Source organism: Anguilla anguilla, chromosome 2 (genome assembly GCF_013347855.1).
Source record: "Anguilla anguilla isolate fAngAng1 chromosome 2, fAngAng1.pri, whole genome shotgun sequence".
Lineage (NCBI taxonomy): Eukaryota > Metazoa > Chordata > Actinopteri > Anguilliformes > Anguillidae > Anguilla > Anguilla anguilla.
The window spans coordinates 37,327,823-37,346,625 of NC_049202.1; the positions used below are offsets into that span (position 1 = coordinate 37,327,823).

Here is an 18,803-nt window from a genome sequence, read left to right on the forward strand (position 1 = left end):
TTGATTATTACAAGTGATATTTCACGCAATTACTTACATTCTTTTTGGAACATGGATGTGTCAACACAACTACTAAAGTAATATGTTCAGGACTGCTTAATATGTTCAGAAGGAGCTACATTTTGTGGTACAAAAGCTTTTATATTCAAATTCTGTAAAAATAAAAACCTTAATCAACTTAAATTTAAACAAAAAAAAAAAACAATATTTTACAATGTTTATAAAGATTTATAAAGGAAAACTACTCGACGCAACGTACTGTGAGAACACTATCCAATCACATAGGAGCTCACTCAAATAAATTTTAAATATACATTTTGTTGGGGATACATATATCCAATTATCTGCAACCAGAGCTGCAATCATGCAAACCTCACAGTCAATTTGGGGGAGTATAGACATCTGCGGCTCACCTCCTCCCAAACACATTGTGTCACTAGCACTTCTTATCAAACCGCAGTCTACAGATGAGCTTGCACAGACCAGAGGAGGAGGAATAAGACCTGTCATTTGCAGCTTTGACATACAGTACACGGGCGATCAGAGGGGGTCCCCTAACAGACTGAACCCACACATACCCTTGGCAATCGGCAATTACGCATTGCACTATGGCACTACCGGCCACAGTTGGCCCTACACGGTCCAGATTCAACCTGAGGCCAATTCTCATCCATGCACCTCATGGGGGCCTTAGCCGAACGAGACGTCCAGCAGCTAGGTACAGATGTTTAAAAAAACCATTGCTAACTTGCATGGATGTGAATTTTTTTTCTTTTTTTAAACTTTCCCATTCCTGAAGTAACCATACACATACAAAAGTAAAACCGCACAGAACACTGCCTAAAGCAAATACACATTCTTTAAATCTGTAAAGCTGTATGAAATAGAACACAACAGGGACTGACCTGCAGAACTGGTGGTCGCACTTGGTGGAGACAGGCATGCTCAACAAATCCAAACTGCAAAAACAAACAAAAAGAACTCATGTAATATGACCGTATGAAAGCGAATGACTTGATCAAATAAAACGAAGGGGGAGACAGGCCTTGGACATCTCACTGATTTAAAAAAACTCAGACCAATAAATAAATAAACACACCAATATAAATGCTTACAGGATGGTTTACATTGTTTATATATTAAAGGCAAAATAAAATCCCAGCAAATTTAAATATAGAACAACATCAACACAGAATGGAAAATTGGAAAGACTTTGAAAAAAAAAGTGAGAATGAAAAAGATAACTTGCCACAGGTGACAGATATACATTAATTCATTCATCTTACTCTGGGGTAGAAGCAGTAAGGTGCATCTCATATCACACTGGATTGGACCAATGAGGAGGGAAATAGCTAAATGGCACACACTCAGCAGAGCTCCTGGAAGTATTCAAGCCTAGACAAAGGCCAGGCTAGTGGGGCTTTATTTAGCAGGGGTGGGGGTGCTGATTAAATCTGTGGCTCATTTTTTGGATAATAATGTTGCTGCGTTAAACATCGCCATGTTTCCAGTGAAATTCACCTGGATATATGGTCACGGTAAAGCAGCGTTTCCCAACCGGTGTGCCGCCAGGTGAGGTCAGGTGTGCCGTGTGAAAAAACCTTTAAAAAAATTTTTTCTTGTTCAAATGAACTAAAGAAAACTTAAATTAAGAAATCCCATTCACAAAAGCCAAAATAAATGTCATTAAAATGCATATGGCTTCATTAAAACTCCACAAGAATATTTAGGCCTATGTGCGTGCATGTGTGGATGGGGGCTGCAGGGTGTTTATTTTTTATGCTTTTGAGAGTGGTGTGCCATGAGATTCTGTAAATTTATAAAGTGTGCCACGGAAGGAGAAAGGTTGGGAAACGCTGCAGTAAAGGGATTACCAATGCATTCAAACTGTAGTCAAAAATAAGAATGAATAAACATAAAGCGTTTACTTGGATTACAACCAGCCACAAGTGGTTGGGCCTTGGCTAGCATAAACAGATCTGTTCATTTATAACAAATATGTTTCAGCCTTCAGAGAGCAACGTTCATTTCCACAAATGTACCACTGAAGTATCAGAAAAAGTAATGTTTTCAAGCTAAGGTCCAGGCTCTCAAAACTGAAGTTGCCACAGAATCCGGGGGTTCAATAGCAATGGGTTTATCTTACGCCTACAAATTCAAGATACAAATTAAAAACATTCCAACAAATGGTGAATAGCTAATCGCTTACCATATTGGACACTGCAGGTTATCCCGAATTACGGAGATGCCCCGTTTAACCTCCGTTGCCTTTGGCGCTTTCATATCTTCTTTCACAGCGTACAGTCAAACAGCAGGAGTGCTGTCACGCGAGACTGACCATCTATAGACACCTCTGCAAGTTCAGAAAATTGTATTTAAGCAAAACAAACAAACATACCTAACATAATAGTGGGACCACTAGTATTAGCGTGACCGCAAACAATCACAAAGAATACACATCAACTAGCTAACCGCGCAGCCATTCTGATTTCGCATGGAAAGTCTCAGCTCGCTGAGTTGCAGCCAAAGTTGTGATGCATTCTCTCAAAACGGTATCACTAACAATTCAGCGAGGCCCAGCACCTAGTTGTCAGTTTAGTCATAGTTTTCAAGGCGAATTAACTAGTTAGGAAATTAGTTGTTAGCTAGCTAGTGAATATAGTTCATAAGTGAGCTACCTTATTCGCTGTTTATCTACTAGGTGATGTTCCAAGTTAGGTAGCTATGGCCAGCAAATCGCAACAAACAGATGTTTTGTTTAAACTAACGTTGTTTAAACTAACGTTATGTCAACATAAGGTATGGTCGGTAGCACAGCTAGGTTTTTAAATCAGTATGCTGCTTAAAGCAACATTGGGACTTATAGTTAGATAGAAAACAGTTTATTTTCCAAATCAATACCGCATTTGGGCTGTTGTTTATAGCTAATACACTGCTAGCAAACTAACTCAGTACTCTAACACCGTTAGCTAGCTACAGAACCGAATGACTGGCTAGGATTTGCAAGTAGTAAGACAGCTAGCTAAGTAAGCTAGCAAATACGTTTGTCAGGAGGCTAAGTAAGACAATAAAATGTGAGCATCACGCGTAAGAATAAACCACGACCGACCAAATACACATACTTACACTTTTTCTGATCTTCGCACGCTAAGTTAGCAGCTTTACGTTCCTTTGAGTTTTCCCGCATATTGGGTGTCACGTGAAGAAGAGACAGCCTATCCAGGATCGCTTCCTGCTTACTTCAGCATCCAAATCCAATCCTTTAAAGAACACCTGCCAAAAATGTCACATTCCCCCCCTGTTCCCCCCTGTTCCCCCCTTACTGCTGCGTCACATTGCAGTCTGTTTCTGCCCTTGAACTGTCTTGGAGAACCAGTACACAATGATAGGCATATCAATTTAACTTAAATATCGTATTTTTTATTAAGAAGAATGAAAAACAAATATCATCACTTCAAGCAATAAAATACAAAAAAATAGGTTTGAAATTTATTAAGCAAACTATAAAATAACAAAAGATGCAATATGAGTTTTATGTCCCACAAGTTTAAAAAAATAAATTCATCCAAAATCAAAGAAACCCCCTTGCCCAAACCCTTCCCCTTACTCCTAATCTTGCCACAACTCCTAACACCTACCATATTCCTAACCCTGACCCTAATTTTAACCCTAAAATGTCTAGCTCTACGAGTCATCCATTGCACTTAACATCCAAAACAGCCGGAACATTCACAGTTGGCAAGCTTCAGAGTGCTTTTGAATTTTTTTTTTTTTTAATGTTTCTGTGATGTATCCCCAACCAATAATTTGGTCTTTTCCCAGATGAAGATTGTCATCTGCTGAGTAAATATACATTTCCCTTTTAATATAACGGAAAATTAAGTGATATTTTCAGGGTTTTTTTTTTAAATATAGTGGTTGTCACACACTATTTAAAACCTAATCAACAATATGTTCACCCATGCTCTTCACAGCACTGGCATAAATGTCCTAGCATGGATAATGTAACACACACACACAAACACACACACATGCATATGAGAATTACACATATACATAGGTCACATGGATAAAGTTAGAAAACACACTCATGATTTAATGGTTGACTCCATATGTGAACCTCAAGTCTACAACTGTACAACTGACTGCAATACATTTAGCAAAAACTAGTCAACTGTAACTGCACTGTTGTTGTTTGGGAAAAAAACCTTGGGAAAATACTTTCATGTTTAAATGGAATTACAACTCTAGTTTTGAACACTAGTCCACTGAATATATTTCACCTAGTTGTGGTCAAGATTAAAACTCAATTATTAAACATCTGTTAAAATCACAACAAATTTCTCCGATCAAGAGATATTTAAAAAAAATATTTTAAAAAGCTATAAAAGCTATACTTATTTTTGTTTTGCACATTAACCGCCTCGTTTGTAAAATAGAAAGAAAAACAAACCAGTCTTCAAAACTGTACGAAAAATCCACATTTCTCATTTTACTATCTTTGTAGACCTACAAACAATATTTTTGATAGGCTAGGTATTGTCCTTTTCAGGCTGTAAATTATTTTCTACAGTATTTATTAAAATGTATGAATAGATTTGGGTTATCTATCCGTGAGCTGACACGTGACAAGACAAAACTACATTGCCGATAGGTTTTACCTAATTTTAAGATTTTTGTTAACATATATTATGTCCTATTCAGGTCATACCGTCATGTTTCATTCGCAAAAACGTAACTTCGATCTCTTGTCATCACAACGTCCAGCTGAGCCACCCAGAGACTGTAAGAAATGGAGCCAGCCCCAGCCTGAACTTGCACGTGCTCCGTTTAATGTCGTCATTTCCTTGAAAAACACGGCAAAGCCGGAAGTTTTCTTTTAGGGAAAGTTCCGAGGTCTCTGTTGTCTCTCAGATTGCATAACTTTGAAATATGAAGTCTTATAAAAATATTTTAAGATTCATTGCTTGAGAACGGGTCATATCACTGGATCCAGGAGAGCCATACCCGATACGGAGGACACTTGGTTCGGGAGTGGTAAGATTATTCCCAAAGGAAACACTTCGGCTACAATGCTAGCAGACGTTAACTGTCTATTGTTTCCTTTGTAGTGTTGCGATTTTAATGGTGGATACAAATAAGTTAATCAGTGCAGTGCAATATAGCTAGCTAGTTGGGTATAACGCTAACGCGGCTGTTCAGATTTTTAATTTTTCAGTCGTTAGTCGTTAGCACGCTATGTCTTATAACTAGTGGTATGTCGTTTATGTCATTATCTATTTAGCAAATGCATGTTACCTTCCAGAATTATGCCATTTTTTAGTTAAGTTATATTTGTTTAGGTTGAATTTGGTTCGATCTGTTTTTTCATCTGGTACTGCTTGTGCACGTAAAATACTCCTGACATTGTCACAGATGCATGACGTTAGTTCATTTGTGCTACTTGACATGGAAACGTATTACTAATTTATCAGATACACTAAGAGGTCGATTAAAACTCAAAGAATGCTTTTACTTTAGTTGATCATGGAAGTGTCTTTCTTTGTTGGTATTATGAGCATTATACGTTTTCTCTCATTCTATTTAGGACGGAAATGGAAGGTTCAAAGTCCTCCAGCACCACCATGCAGGTCAGCTTCGTCTGTCAGCGCTGCAGCCAGCCCCTCAAACTGGACACCTCCTTTAACGTGCTGGACCGCGTCACAATCCAGGAGCTCATTGGTAAAGACTCGGTTCTGTGCTTGTCTTTCTCGAACACAGGATTCCGTGCAACTTAAAATCCTTGTCGGAACTGGATAACGGGGAACGAGTCGTGTATATCTACGTGAATATATACATAGTTATAATATTTGAATAATAATGATTATTGCCATAATTGTTAAATTAGTTATTATTCCTATAGCAATTAAAAAATATATTTATAATGCTTGCTGCCTGGCGGAGCATTTGTAGAATATCTCAGTTCTTCCTTTGTAGAAAATTATCATAATGTTGTGGATGAGGTCGGTTTTCTTATATCATATCACACTGCGTAATAAATACATCGTAGCACGGTGGCAGACTGAACAGGCTCGTGAAATGACAATGTTGAGTGATTGTTCCTCTCGTGCCATCAGCTCCGTTAGTGACAGTGACGCCGAGCAAACAGACGGAGAGCAACGAGGGCGAGAGCGCACCTGAGGTAACATTCGGGACAGCCTACGGAGAAAGAAAGTCCTCATGCTTTGTCTCTTCTAATCAAACCCTGATATTCTGCTGTCACATATAAAATCCACACACTACCAGTACCTATCAAAAATTTTTTGGTTCAGACTATCTTGTTTCTCCTTACTGTATGCTACTATAGTAAAGGCTTTTTATCTACATTTTATTCAATGGACTTAAGTGGACTTGATCCTGAGTTTGGTTACACTGTTGTAAGTCGCTCTGGATAAGAGCGTCAGCTAAATGCCTATAATGTAATGTAATGTAATGTAACCCCTCACATTCTGTTGTCACTTAGTGTGATAATAAATGGAATGAACAATCCCTGCTCAGTGCTGTCTGCCTCTAGAGCAGTACCAGCACAGACAGACAGGCTGGAGCCTTTGAGCGCATGGAGGAGAGTCTGATAAGATGCATCAGGGAGGCATTATCTGCCTGTATTTTGACACGCTTTTCTTTTCCTCAAGGAAACCTTTGTGGAAAACAAGCAAGACGGCGTGGCGAGAAAGTACATCCCGCCATCGCGGTGAGTCAGGATCTGGCTTCTATTTTTAGACCCCTGTTTTTCTCTGCCTGATGCAGAGGCAGATAGTACCTCAGCACACTGGCTTTGACTTTATTTGTTTATGGATCAATGCTAGAAGGATTGCAAATTTGTCTGGACAGATCATTCTATTCACTGAGCCCATAATAGCTGCTGAATTAATGAAACACAGCATCGGCCCCATTAAGATAAGCCCTTTTTAAATGAACTGGTCCTCGCTGAGATAATCAAAACGAAACATTATATATTAAATAACAACAATACACGTTGTAATTTTAGAATAATAGATCTAAGAATTATGTTTTAAGATGAGGTGCATATTTAATTAATCGCATATGTAATGCAATGCCAACATGCGTCACATGGGTCTCCTCAACCAGTCAGGGGAGACTGCACAGTGTGTGACTGTAACAATGACCTTTTGGAGAGAGGGGCCATTGTGGATCATATACTTTCAAACCATAAAGCACCTGGAGCACTGGTATTCAAACTCTGTCCTGGGGACCCCCTGTGTATGCTGGTTTTCGTTCCGGCCACAACAGCAGTACCAGAATTTTAATTTAAACTTTTTCTTGGTTGTGTGCTTTTCAGGTTTTGGAGAGATTATTTGTGCACTTGAGCCACAGTATGTCAGTAATAGCTATTCATGCCACGTAGAATGAAGGTCTCATGTTCAGATCGTGCTTATTGTGCATAAAATGAGGCAAGAAATTTAAGTAATTTGGACTTCTGTATTGCTTAAAATAATTGCGACCTTTGAATACTTGGTGCCATAGCAAGAACGTTATATAGTTCCAACTAGCAAATGTAGCTATTGTAATTACTTGGCACATGTTCAGTTAAATAATTAGACTGAATTTTAAAGGCCATGCAGTACGCTATAGATGTTTGCTTGTAGGTTGAATGTGGCTCAAACATGCAACATTTGAAACTTGTGTTGCCCTGAACAGCTGCAAGATTATCTTAAGCTTATTGCTGAGTACAGAGTATTCTCGATGGACGGAGCTCAGATAATGAGGGTTCATTTTGAAGTCGCGGGGTAGCTGTGGGCGCTAACTGAGCAATAATGTCTGTGGATAAAATGGGGTGTAAAGAGGCAGAAGTCCTGACTGAGCTGCTCCTGAAAAGACAGCGGCGCCTCCGGCTGTGCTGCCTGCAGCCGTCTGCGCGTCCAGCGTCCGTTTCAAACGCGACTCGTTCTCCGCCTCGCAGGATGATGTCCACAGAGAGCGCCAACAGCTTCACGCTGATCGGAGAGGCGTCGGACGGGGGCACCATGGAGAACCTGAGCCGTCGGCTGAAGGTGAGGATGCCTCCTCTTTGCGGCCGAGTTTCGGCGTTTCCGGAAACCCGCCGGTTGCGCTCTTTTCCGTAGTTACATGCCTGCCTCCCTCCCAGGTGACGAGCGACCTGTTCGACATCATGTCGGGCCAGACGGACGTGGACCACCCCCTGTGCGAGGAGTGCACCGACACCCTCCTGGACCACCTGGACACGCAGCTCAACATCACGGAGAACGAGTGCATGAACTACAAGTGAGCGGCTCTGTCGGCACGCTGCCTAATCGCTTCTCAATGAAGCTCCTTTTGAGCTCCGGTAGTTCAGCTCTGGTAGTTCAGCTCCTAATGTCGCCCAGTGTGTGGCACGCGCTCCTCCTGGAGGTTAACAGATTGGATGGAGATTCATTATTTTAATTGGCTGACACAGAGCGGACAGAACGATTTCTTTCTGCCTGGTTTTGTTAGAGTAAGTAGGTTTGGCGGTATTAGTTGCGCGACCCGAAATTGATGCGTGTCGCTGGGGCGCGGCGGGCTTTCCCCCGTGACGTGGCGACGCGGTTTGGCGGAGCTTTCGCGCGGCGCTTAACGCGGCCCGGGTCGCGTCTCCGTCCGTGTCCGCAGGAACTGCCTGGAGCTGCTGTCCCAGCTGCAGGAGGAGGAGGAGGATACCCTGCTGGCGGAGCTGCAGCAGCTCAAGGAGGAAGAGGAGTCGCTCATCCAGGAGCTGGAGGCCATCGAGGGCCAGCGGGAGGCCGTGGCCAACGACCTGGCGCAGGGGCGCGGCCACACCCAGCAGCTGGACACCGAGGAGCTGCAGTGAGTGGGGGAGGGGGGTGGGCAGGGCGAATGGGGTGAGGGTGGAGGCCAGGGCAGGTGAGGGGAGAGAGGGACGCTGCCATCGTATAGAACTCTGCTAAGTTTCACTGCCATCCTCCACCACTCCCCACCAGGTACCAGAAGGAATACAGCGAGTTCAAGCGGCAGCAGCTGGAGCTGGACGACGAGCTGAAGAGCGTGGACAACCAGATGCGCTACTGTCAGATCCAGCTGGACCGGCTGAAGAAGACCAACGTCTTCAACGCCACCTTCCACATCTGGTAAGCACACACAACCCTACCCCCACCCCCACCCCCACCCCCCTTTTCCGCCATTCCAGAGGAATGGCCAGAGGACGTCCTGGCGCGTGTTTCTGACTCCCTCTGTTCCTGTCTGGGTCCCAGGCACAGCGGCCAGTTCGGGACGATAAACAACTTCCGCCTGGGGCGCCTGCCCAGCGTGCCGGTGGAGTGGAACGAGATCAACGCCGCCTGGGGCCAGACGGTGCTCCTGCTGCACGCGCTGGCTAACAAGATGGGCCTGCGCTTCCAGAGGTCAGGAGGGGGGGAGCTGCCGGTGTTTACCGACTGCGCGGCACATCTTAGCGCAGTGTGAAGTCCCTTAGACCAAGGGACGCTAGGAAACGCTCAAGCGTGTCCCATCCTGGTTATGACTCTCTTCTCTCTGCAGGTACCGGCTGGTCCCCTACGGAAACCACTCCTACCTGGAGTCTCTGTCTGACAAGTCCAAGGTGAGGGTCTGTTTAATGGGGGTTTTGTAAGGTGGCGGCACGCTAAGGCTCCAAACATACCCTACGTAAGTACGCAAACGTAAAGGACAATGCCAGGCTGACTCACTGCAAACGCACGCTACGGTTGTGCATATTCGACGTGCATTCTTCTGTCCCTGTGGAGGTAATAAACCCGAGTCCTCAAGGGTCGATCCAGGACAGTTGTGAAAGACTGAGTGGAAGAAGGCACTAATTGAAGACAGCTTCATCCAGTTGTTGCCTGTTATAGTGCCCCCTTGCTGTGACACGTGGTATTACAGCTCACGCTTGCGTTGTGTTAAGAATTTCAGGTGTCACATTTTAAAACGCAATGACGCGTGGAATTGCATTCGCGTACATACTTAGGGTATGTTTCAGCCTAAGGCTAAAAAGCTAACCCTTCCAACGTCAGTGGCAGAATGTCGTAGCGGTTCTGTGGTGGACATGTGTCTCGATGGGGTACCAGCTGTACACTGGAGCTACTGAAACTGGGCCCAGCTGAAGCAGATCACTTCCCGTCTCTGTCTCACTCTGTTGTTTTTTTCCCCGGGTGTGAAGGAGCTGCCCCTGTACTGCTCTGGAGGCCTGCGGTTCTTCTGGGACAATAAGTTTGACCACGCCATGGTGGCCTTCCTGGACTGCGTGCAGCAGTTCAAGGAGGAGGTGGAGAAAGGAGACACAGGCTTCTGTTTGCCCTACAGGTCAGTGGGGAGGGGCAGGGGTTGGGTGCTGGGGGGGCATGTTACTACACAACTCTGGTTTGAATGCATTTTTAATCAAGGACTTCCCCTTTCCGTTCATAGCATCGCTTTTGGAATAATTTGGTTATCACAATTTGGTTTCCACCAGTGTTGGGGTAAATTTCATTTAAATTAAGTAAATCCAGAAAAAAACGTTTAAATTAATTAATTGAAAAACCTTGTTGAATATTGTGGCCATTTTTTTAAATGAGTGAATTTCAATTAATTCAAATACATTTTGAGGGATCCTCACTTCCATGCATTTATTTCTATAGCTAAATATCTTTGGGAATAAATGTACTTTAAATGCCTTGGTACTCTAAATGAAATTGGAATTGTCCCATTAATTTCAATTTAACTTGAATTTACCCCAACCCCTGCTATTTCCACAATCTTTTTGCCCATTAGCCAGATGCAAGATGGTTAGGTCTGTATGAACTGGTAAGCTAAGGGGACAGTATTTAAGGAAAATCATACACTGTGATAACTTACCTGAATCGTACCTGGTTTTGAACGTGGCCCTTCCCCAGGATGGACGTGGAGAAGGGGAAGATCGAGGACACGGGCGGCAGCGGCGGGTCCTACTCCATCAAAACCCAGTTCAACTCCGAGGAGCAGTGGACCAAGGCCCTCAAGTTCATGCTCACCAACCTGAAGTGGGGCCTGGCATGGGTCTCCTCCCAGTTCTACAACAAATGAGGGCGCTGCCAAGCCCCCGTCGCTGCTGAGGGCCCCCCCCCCCCCCCCCCCCCCCCTCCCCCCTCCCCCCTCCACTGAGAGGGCCCCCCGTCATACCCCCCCGTCCCTTTGAGAAGAGTCTTCGGATAAAACCAAGATGGAGGCCCATCCTGCTCATCCTCGGGGGTTCTGCCCTGTGCCTCACTCTGTCCTGATATTTCATCCAGATATTTTGTGAGCCTTTTGATCGCTTGTTAGAGATACTGTGTATGCATAATATTATATTTTATATCCCCCTTAATTCCGGTTAATGTTATTATCACCCAGTGACTCGTTAACACCATCTGAATTTCACAAAACCCTTTGTGTTTGAGACATACTGTTTAAAATAATGACACAGCTAAATTGTATTGATCGTACCCTAATTAAAATAGTAAATTATGTACGTGTTAATAAGACTCGTTAAAGTTCAACAGTTGAGCTTGTGCGAGAAGCGGGTGCTGTTTTATTAGAAGAAAGGACTTGTGTTGTTTAAACAAGCTCTTCTTCCAGCAGCGTGTTTTTTTCCAAGTTAATTATCTGTATTCCTTCACTATGTCAATGATAGCTGGGCTAACTGGCTTGCAGACGTCTGTAGTTGGCTGAAGTTGGTTGGGTTTTGAGTTCATGTGCATGGGAGAAATTTGCAAATGAAACTATTCTGAACTGATGCACAGGAATTTTTTTTTCAATTTCAGCCAGCTAATGAACAAGCCAACTAGTCAAGGAATGCTGTGTTTTGCAGCAGTGTAAATTTAACAACATCATATAATATCTTATAGTTATTTATGCACATTTTACATCTGTGTTTATATATTTTATTGGGTTTTCAACAAGCTAACTAGTTGCACGACATACAGTTTTAGTCATACAAAATGAAATGTACAATCTGTGCAGGATTGCAATAAAATGTGTGTGAAAGGTGACTTCTAGTTTTCTTTGTTCGCTTGTAAACACACAGTAAACACGCAGTATTTTGATATCACGGTCTTTCCTTTGGAAAACACAATGCTACACTCGATATGCTTAATGGCCCAAGCACGACAGTGCAGCAGGGGGCACATTAAGCGCGTCATGCTCTGGAGTACGTTATATCTTTCCGTAATGTAGCAATATGCTAAACTCTCTCCACTGCTACACAGGGGGCAGGCCTACATGCAGTCACTGAATCGCTCTCTGTGAGCCTCCTTCCTCTCGGAGGGCCATAAAATGAGTAATGGAGGAATGATTTAGCTTCAGAAAACAAGAAACGTGGGAGTGTCAAAAGCAGGCAACAAGATTAAAAGAAAAAAAAAAAAAAAATTGCAATCAGTTTAATTGTAATTCAGCATGCTGTCGCACTGTCTAGTTTTGTAGTGAAAGCAGGAGTTTTTTTTCTTGCGGTCGGTTTGAGGACCTGAGTCTTTCGCTCAGCGGGAGGAATCTCGCGACAAAGTGTAAAGCTAAAATGGGTGAGGCCTCAAACGGCTGAGTGGGTTTGGGGTTAGCTGCACTGGTACGGTGCGTGAGAGGGGCCAGAATGCACATGCTGGGTTAAGGGATACCCATATCCATCCATCCATTATCTATACCCGTTTATCCTGAGCAGGGTCGCGGGGGGGTGCTGGAGCCTATCCCAGCATGCATTGGGCGAGGGTTAAAGGATATCTACACTCTAAATCATTCTGCCCTACTGTCTACATGTGCTTTGTCACCTCCTCCTCTACGCGACTCCTGTAGAACAGAGATGGGAGATGTTCACATTTAACTGTAGAATGCAGAGAATGCTTCTGTTAGTCTTACAGCAGTGGCAGTTTAAGGTAGAAGGTAAGGCTAAATATGTGAGCAAGGGGTCAAGGGGGTTTTGTATTGTATTAAGTATTGTTTCTATGAACACGGAAATCATATTTGCTCCAGTAAACAAAAATGAACAAAAGTATTTTTTTTTACAGTAAAAGTAGAGACTTTTTTTTTTTTTTTATAAAGCCAACAACATTCTTTATTCATTTTGTATTAAAATAACACAATTATTCAGAACACAATTACAGGTGCATATTTGAAATCGACTTCACAGAGATGACCCCTGTACAAATGACCCCTGTAGCTGCTGCTAGTCTTCCCCTCCTCTACCTCCTGCATGACAGTACCTGAGGAAGCAAGCTTCCATCACACAAAAGAAGTGCATTTTATGGTTTTTGTCACATAGTCTGCTTTGACCTCATCAGCCTCGTTAATGTCCTACCATAAGTCAGAATTGTGCAAAAGCATCCCTGTACGTACCCACCACAAACCCTAGTCTAAATTCCAGCTGAGAAAACTGTTCTCTGGAGTACTACACATGGCCTCCACCGGGGGGCAAGCCTGAGATTCACAACTTGTTTTTGTCCTCAGCGCTGACTTCTCCTGGCCTCTCCCCTCCCCTCCCACTTCCCCTTCTTCATTTTTTTCCTCCTCTTTTTCTGTTATTCCTCAACTTGCCCTCATTTTATCCCTATCCCCCGTCCCCCGTTCCGCCTCTCCTCCTCCTGCTTATTGGTTACAGACCTGACGGTGACCTCCTCTCCCGACATTCCGCTGCTGACTGTCCCTCTCCAAAATTCCACAAGCTGCCGAAGAAAGCTCCGGTACGAATGTCGTACTCAACCGCGAAAAGCCACCAAATCTCTGAAAATCCCATAGCGCAGGAGCTCCGTAATACATTTCCAAAATGGAATTTAATAGAAAAATAATGAAATCTAGTTGTTGGCATTTGCGCGTTACCGACTTCAGACTCAATGACCTAAATGAGTCACAAGAGATTTTCAGCATAAATTGTGACTGCTTATGGAAAATGACGCATTCAGTCAAATATCCTATCCTTTTTCCAATGATAAGCAAGGAAGACACCTAAATAAGAATGGGCAAACAATTTGCATGATTTATAGGCTTTAACTATTTTGTGTCCGTCTGGCTGTCTCTCCTAACCAAGATCATCAAACCTGACTTTACTATTTGCCAAGAGCAGCGAAAATGGATTCCTCCTGTTTCCCCAGCTTATAGTGTCAAACAATCTGCCACTAAAGTCCTCAAACACAATTCAGCCTTGTCTCTAAAACCTTCCTGTCACAAAAAAGCTACTACTGTTGACATTTATGATGTTGTAATACACTTATTACAGTGTAGTAATTTCCTTCTTTGTAATGTTATTTTCAACATTACAAACTACTCTGAATTCATACTACAATTCACTTCTGTAGTTTACAGAACTACGCTTAAATCCAACTCAGATATTCCTTATTTCCAGCAAGGTGACTATGAGAATACACTAAGCAGGCTCTTGTTCAGGCTTATTAAGTACCACACTAGGATCAGAAAATGCCTTTTAACTGAGCTTTTCACTCTGACAAGCTGTACCAGATCACGACACTGTCAACCAGTTGTACAAAACTACACACACAGGCCAAACACAATAAATGACGCTCCGTGGGGAGAAAGTAAAAATGTACCATAGTTGTTCATGAGTATTCACAGTGGACAGCTAAAAGTGTACATTAAACGTAACGCAAAAACACCTTTCACTCCGCATCACAAGGCCCAAGAGGAGATGCAACTCTAACATACATTAAAGATGAAAAGAGACGCATGACTGGTTCATCGGTTTCCATAACCTCTTCCCAAAATTCAACTCGAAGCCACCAGCGAGCTGCACAGCAGAACACGAACCTGTCTATATATCTCTGGTTCTGCGATTCTGCGTTGGGCCCCACTACTCCACTGGGACTCTTGGTCCCATCCAGTTTTTCAGCAGAAATGAGCTGTACCCAGGTGTATTACAGGCACACATTCACTCATTCCAAACACATTCATTCCGTCCAAAAGCACTCATTCAGCGTAAACACATCCGCACTTAGTACTAATACAGACATTCTCTCACCCAGGGTAAACACTCTCTGTCACTCCAGACTCTCTCACTGAGCACACACAAACTGAGTACAGACAATCCCTCACTCAGTACAGATACATTTTCAAGCAGCCTACAATTGCCTAATGACTGTCAAAATAAAGGAGATTCATTTAAGGCAGTATTGTGATACACAAGCAGCCAGATTTGTGATGTTTCCATTTCCTCATTGTATGAAACCCACAACAGTTGCTTCAGTCCCAGGTCATGACGTGACTGAATGATGTGGCTGAATATCCGACTTTAGTGTCTCAGAATTACTGCAATGCACAAAACTGAAACAAAGATCTCGAGTTGTGCTTTAAAGCAATCTACAAGATGAGTGGGAATTCTATAAGTAAACAGGACTGCATAAGAGAAGTTAAAAGGAAAAATTCACCTCAATTAAGTTGTACATATATTTTTTCAGGCGGTAATTATTATGGTAGTAATCTTATCAAATATAGCTATATTCCTTTTTGCAAGTTGTAAATAGTTTAGCAAGTTACCTTTTTGAAGTCCTGTTGTACTTGGCAAAACTGGCCTTCCAATTCAGCATTCTAATACAATCCTGTCTCCTCAAGCGTTTCTTTCACCAAGATCTTAGGCATAACAGGAAATGACTATACAAGGAACTATGGGAGTTTGAGGCAAGGTCAGCATGAAAATGGTGTAATTTGTTATTTGAAACTTCCACACGGCAAATGCCCTCATTCAAGGTAAAGTTTAAAAGACAGGAAAACTGTACCGACAGAATGAAAGTACCCAAATACACTTAAAGATGATTAATGTAGGTGAGTGCATGAACATCGATGCACATACACTTACTTGAAAACTGTCCTGCTCACTTACGTCCTTAGGAGTAATTTGTCTAAATCTTTTCTTGTCAAGAGAGATATTACACATATCCTACTTTGTGTGTTGGTATTATCATTCACAAAAAAAAAAAAGTTTAGTCTAGGGGTGAATTTTTCCTTTACGTACAGAATAGCGTATGTTCACATGACTCTCTTTGGGAATATACTTCCCCCACTAGGGAGGGATTTACTGCACTTTGAGACCTGATCTTTCCACTTTTGTTTGCATTGCAAGTTCCTCCGGACGGGAATGTCTGCTGAATGGCAGTGAAGTAAAGGAAGAAGGGCAATGCGTAACCCATCGACGGACGTAGGATCTGATCGGGCGTGGCGGGGAGGGGGGAGCGTCCGTGGGCGTTTCGTTGGCAGCCAGGGGGCACGAGGCCGGGTGAGGGGTTTCGGTGTCCGTTCAAGACTGCCGTCCGCCATGCTCTGCACAGCCTCACAGTCTTCCCAAAAAAAAAAAACAAAAAAAAAACTAATAGTCAGTCTGTCCATCCCGCGTATCTGTACCTCTCCACGGCGTGTCCTTCCGCCCCCCGCTACTCGCCCTGCTCGTTCATCTCCATGTCGGACACCAGGATGTTCTTCTCCATCTGCTCCGAGGGGTTGGAGTTGGTGCGGCTGTAGCGCGCCCCCTCGAAGGACCCCTGGGCGGCCGCGGCGCGCCGGCGGTAAAGGTAGATCCCCCCCGCGACCAGGAGGACCAAGAGCAGCGCGGTCACCACGACCACCAGCACGGTCGGCTGGTACTCGGGCTTCCCTGCGGCCGCGGCGTGAGGCGCCGAGGGAGAGAGAGAGAGAGAGCGAGGGAAGAGCCACGGAGGAGTGGAACGGTAGAGGTAGGAGATTCAGAGCCGGAGCGAGAGGATAAATGAGGAAAGAGGTCACGTAAGGGATCAGTAATGGAGTCCACCTGGGAACTGAGCTCTAAAACTTCAGAACTACTCAGCGTGGCAGGTCCTAAAGACTGAAGCAAACTTTTTTTTAATCCAATGACAGTTGTACAATGACAGCTGTAGTGACATGCCATTACTGGTATCACTGCTTGTCAAGAATCTCTATGTTAAAGTGTCAAAGAAAAGAAAGACAAAAGTAAAGTAGTTCTCACATGAAGACACAGAACTATGATACTTACAAACCACAGGAAGCGGAGGCTCACCTGCAATGGAAACCATGACAGATTAGTATCAGCTATTTCTACTGTTTGACAGGACTTTTTTCTAAGGAAACTGGCAAAAGAAAACATTTTAAAACAAAAGCAATCTGTGGTGGTTCTACTGGTGCTTAAGTATCACCGAGAAAAACGATGGTGGTGTTATCACCATGGTGTAAATCTTGCGCCACCAGACAATTAAAGTTTAATTCAGTGAATTTTAATTTGTATTTCATAATTTGAAATTGTATATAAAGTTTTGAATTTAATTGATTGAATCTGAATTTAAAACTCAAACTTGGAATCCCTTGAAATTCCCTTTTCAGTATTTGGTTTCAGTTCACAGTTAAGAATTGAATTTGCAACTTTTACACTATATACCACCACCTAAAGTTATGTGAACGAAAAAACAAAACAGGTTTTCTATGATCAGCAAAGCTAAAGCTCGTTACAACGAACATGAAAAGGATAAACGACAGGCTAACAGCTATCACAAGATAAGAACATAACAGAGCTGTAGTTATAAACACGGTGTTTTCAAGACGAGAACTGCTGAAGCATCTGCCAGACCGCAAACAACAATAAATGATGCAATTCCGCATGATGTCACCACATCATGTGCACGGGGGGGCGTGTCTGTACTTTCCCCATTACCGCAGCACCAGTGAGATTTGGACTGTTCTGCTGCCCATAACCGCCAGACTGCCCACAGCCCAATCATTCCACCAGCCACAGACAGGATGAACTCCCTCAGTTAGCCACATACTGAGGGGCCCTCCGCCTGCCCTGTGTCCTTACTTTGGCTCCGCCTGCAGATGACGCCATAGGTGGCGTTGCACAGGTCCGTTGTCCACAGGCCTGTGCTGCTCTGGATCCAAAAGCATGTCTTGGCTGGCAGCACGCTCAGGTTAGTGTCCTGCACCTCCCAGTTTGCGTACGCCACCTGGGTATCCTCGAGCCCCATCGGACTGCCCCCTGTGGTGCAAAAAGGAGACTGCACTTTGCTTGTATTTTGTGGAAGTTAAATTGTCACGCTAACACCAAGCTAGACGTAGATGTCATTTAATATTAATAAAATCTAGAAAGTATTATTAACAAAGCTTTTTTGACCATTTTATGGTTTATTTTGTAATCGGTATATTAATGCCTGTTACGCCTACAGTATTTAATAGTTTTACGTACAAGTTGACTCAACTTAACTTGCCAGAACAAATCAGATTGCAGCAACTCAGTTTCACAAATTGCTACTCCCCTTTCTATTTACGATTACCTGCCTGTTATTTGCATAATTAATGGCATGGTCTCAATAGATTAACCAAATTACAGCAAGACTGGCAGCCTTCTTCTTTACCTTTATAGCCCATCTCCAGCCAGGCTCCTGGGGCTTGTTCCTGGTAGCTCTCAATATGCTCCCACACAAAGCCATTCTCCGTCTCATCATGGATGAACAGAAGGTCAGAACCAGCTAAATGAGAGAGAGAGCGAGAGAGAGAGGAAATGCCAGAGAAGTTGGTGCTTTCTGCGATGGCATACCCTGGTAAGTCTGAGTCATGTGACTTCTGCGTGCTCACCTCCCCGGCAGAAGTGTGCGGCCTCGTGGTGAAGCATGACCTTGTGGAGGTTGAAGGAGTAACATTCGTTGCGGAAATGCACCCAATTCATGTTGTCCAGGAGTTGAGGGCAGTCCCCAGGAATGACCGTCTGATTATCTTGAAGAGACAGGGAGAGACAGGCAAAGGTTCACTCACACACAACGCGTACATGCTTACTGTACTGTACTTAACTGTACACTACTACAGAGGCCCCTGTAAATACAAGCGTG

At 43.5% G+C, this 18,803-nt stretch overlaps 3 protein-coding genes across 8 annotated transcripts in view; 1 reads left to right on the top strand and 2 right to left on the bottom strand.

The window, feature by feature from the left end:
- LOC118220721 (breast cancer type 1 susceptibility protein homolog) overlaps positions 1-4,778 on the bottom strand; it is a 31,961-nt gene extending 27,183 nt beyond the window's left edge. For 2 of the 5 annotated variants that reach the window (XM_035404871.1, XM_035404870.1), the window contains exons 1-4: positions 4,712-4,755; positions 3,127-3,298; positions 2,210-2,353; positions 906-959 (exon numbers count right to left, since the gene is read on the bottom strand). In XM_035404871.1, coding sequence (XP_035260762.1) covers positions 906-959; positions 2,210-2,283 — 128 coding nt within the window. In that variant the 5' untranslated portion in view covers positions 2,284-2,353; positions 3,127-3,298; positions 4,712-4,755. Of the gene's footprint in view, positions 1-905; positions 960-2,209; positions 2,354-3,126; positions 3,299-4,711 lie in introns of all 5 variants that reach the window. The other 3 variants (XM_035404867.1, XM_035404866.1, XM_035404868.1) reach the window with 3 other exon arrangements.
- Positions 4,779-4,863: 85 nt separating this feature from the next.
- On the top strand, positions 4,864-11,996 carry becn1 (beclin 1, autophagy related). The gene is made up of 13 exons (XM_035404872.1): positions 4,864-5,037; positions 5,588-5,721; positions 6,117-6,181; positions 6,672-6,730; positions 7,961-8,051; positions 8,147-8,283; positions 8,650-8,844; positions 8,979-9,125; positions 9,249-9,398; positions 9,535-9,595; positions 10,172-10,314; positions 10,884-11,093; positions 11,124-11,996. The coding sequence occupies exons 2-12, from the start codon at positions 5,595-5,597 to the stop codon at positions 11,050-11,052; spliced, it is 1,344 nt and encodes a 447-aa protein (XP_035260763.1). The 5' UTR covers positions 4,864-5,037; positions 5,588-5,594; the 3' UTR covers positions 11,053-11,093; positions 11,124-11,996.
- A 1,002-nt stretch (positions 11,997-12,998) lies between these two features.
- The window catches only part of LOC118221533 (C-type mannose receptor 2-like), a 38,701-nt gene continuing 32,896 nt past the window's right edge, over positions 12,999-18,803 (bottom strand). For both annotated transcript variants that reach the window (XM_035406677.1, XM_035406676.1), the window contains exons 25-29: positions 18,553-18,690; positions 18,333-18,446; positions 17,780-17,956; positions 16,964-16,987; positions 12,999-16,588 (exon numbers count right to left, since the gene is read on the bottom strand). In XM_035406677.1, the coding sequence (XP_035262568.1) occupies positions 16,368-16,588; positions 16,964-16,987; positions 17,780-17,956; positions 18,333-18,446; positions 18,553-18,690 (674 nt within the window). In that variant the 3' untranslated portion in view covers positions 12,999-16,367. The remainder of the gene's footprint in view (positions 16,589-16,963; positions 16,988-17,779; positions 17,957-18,332; positions 18,447-18,552; positions 18,691-18,803) is intronic.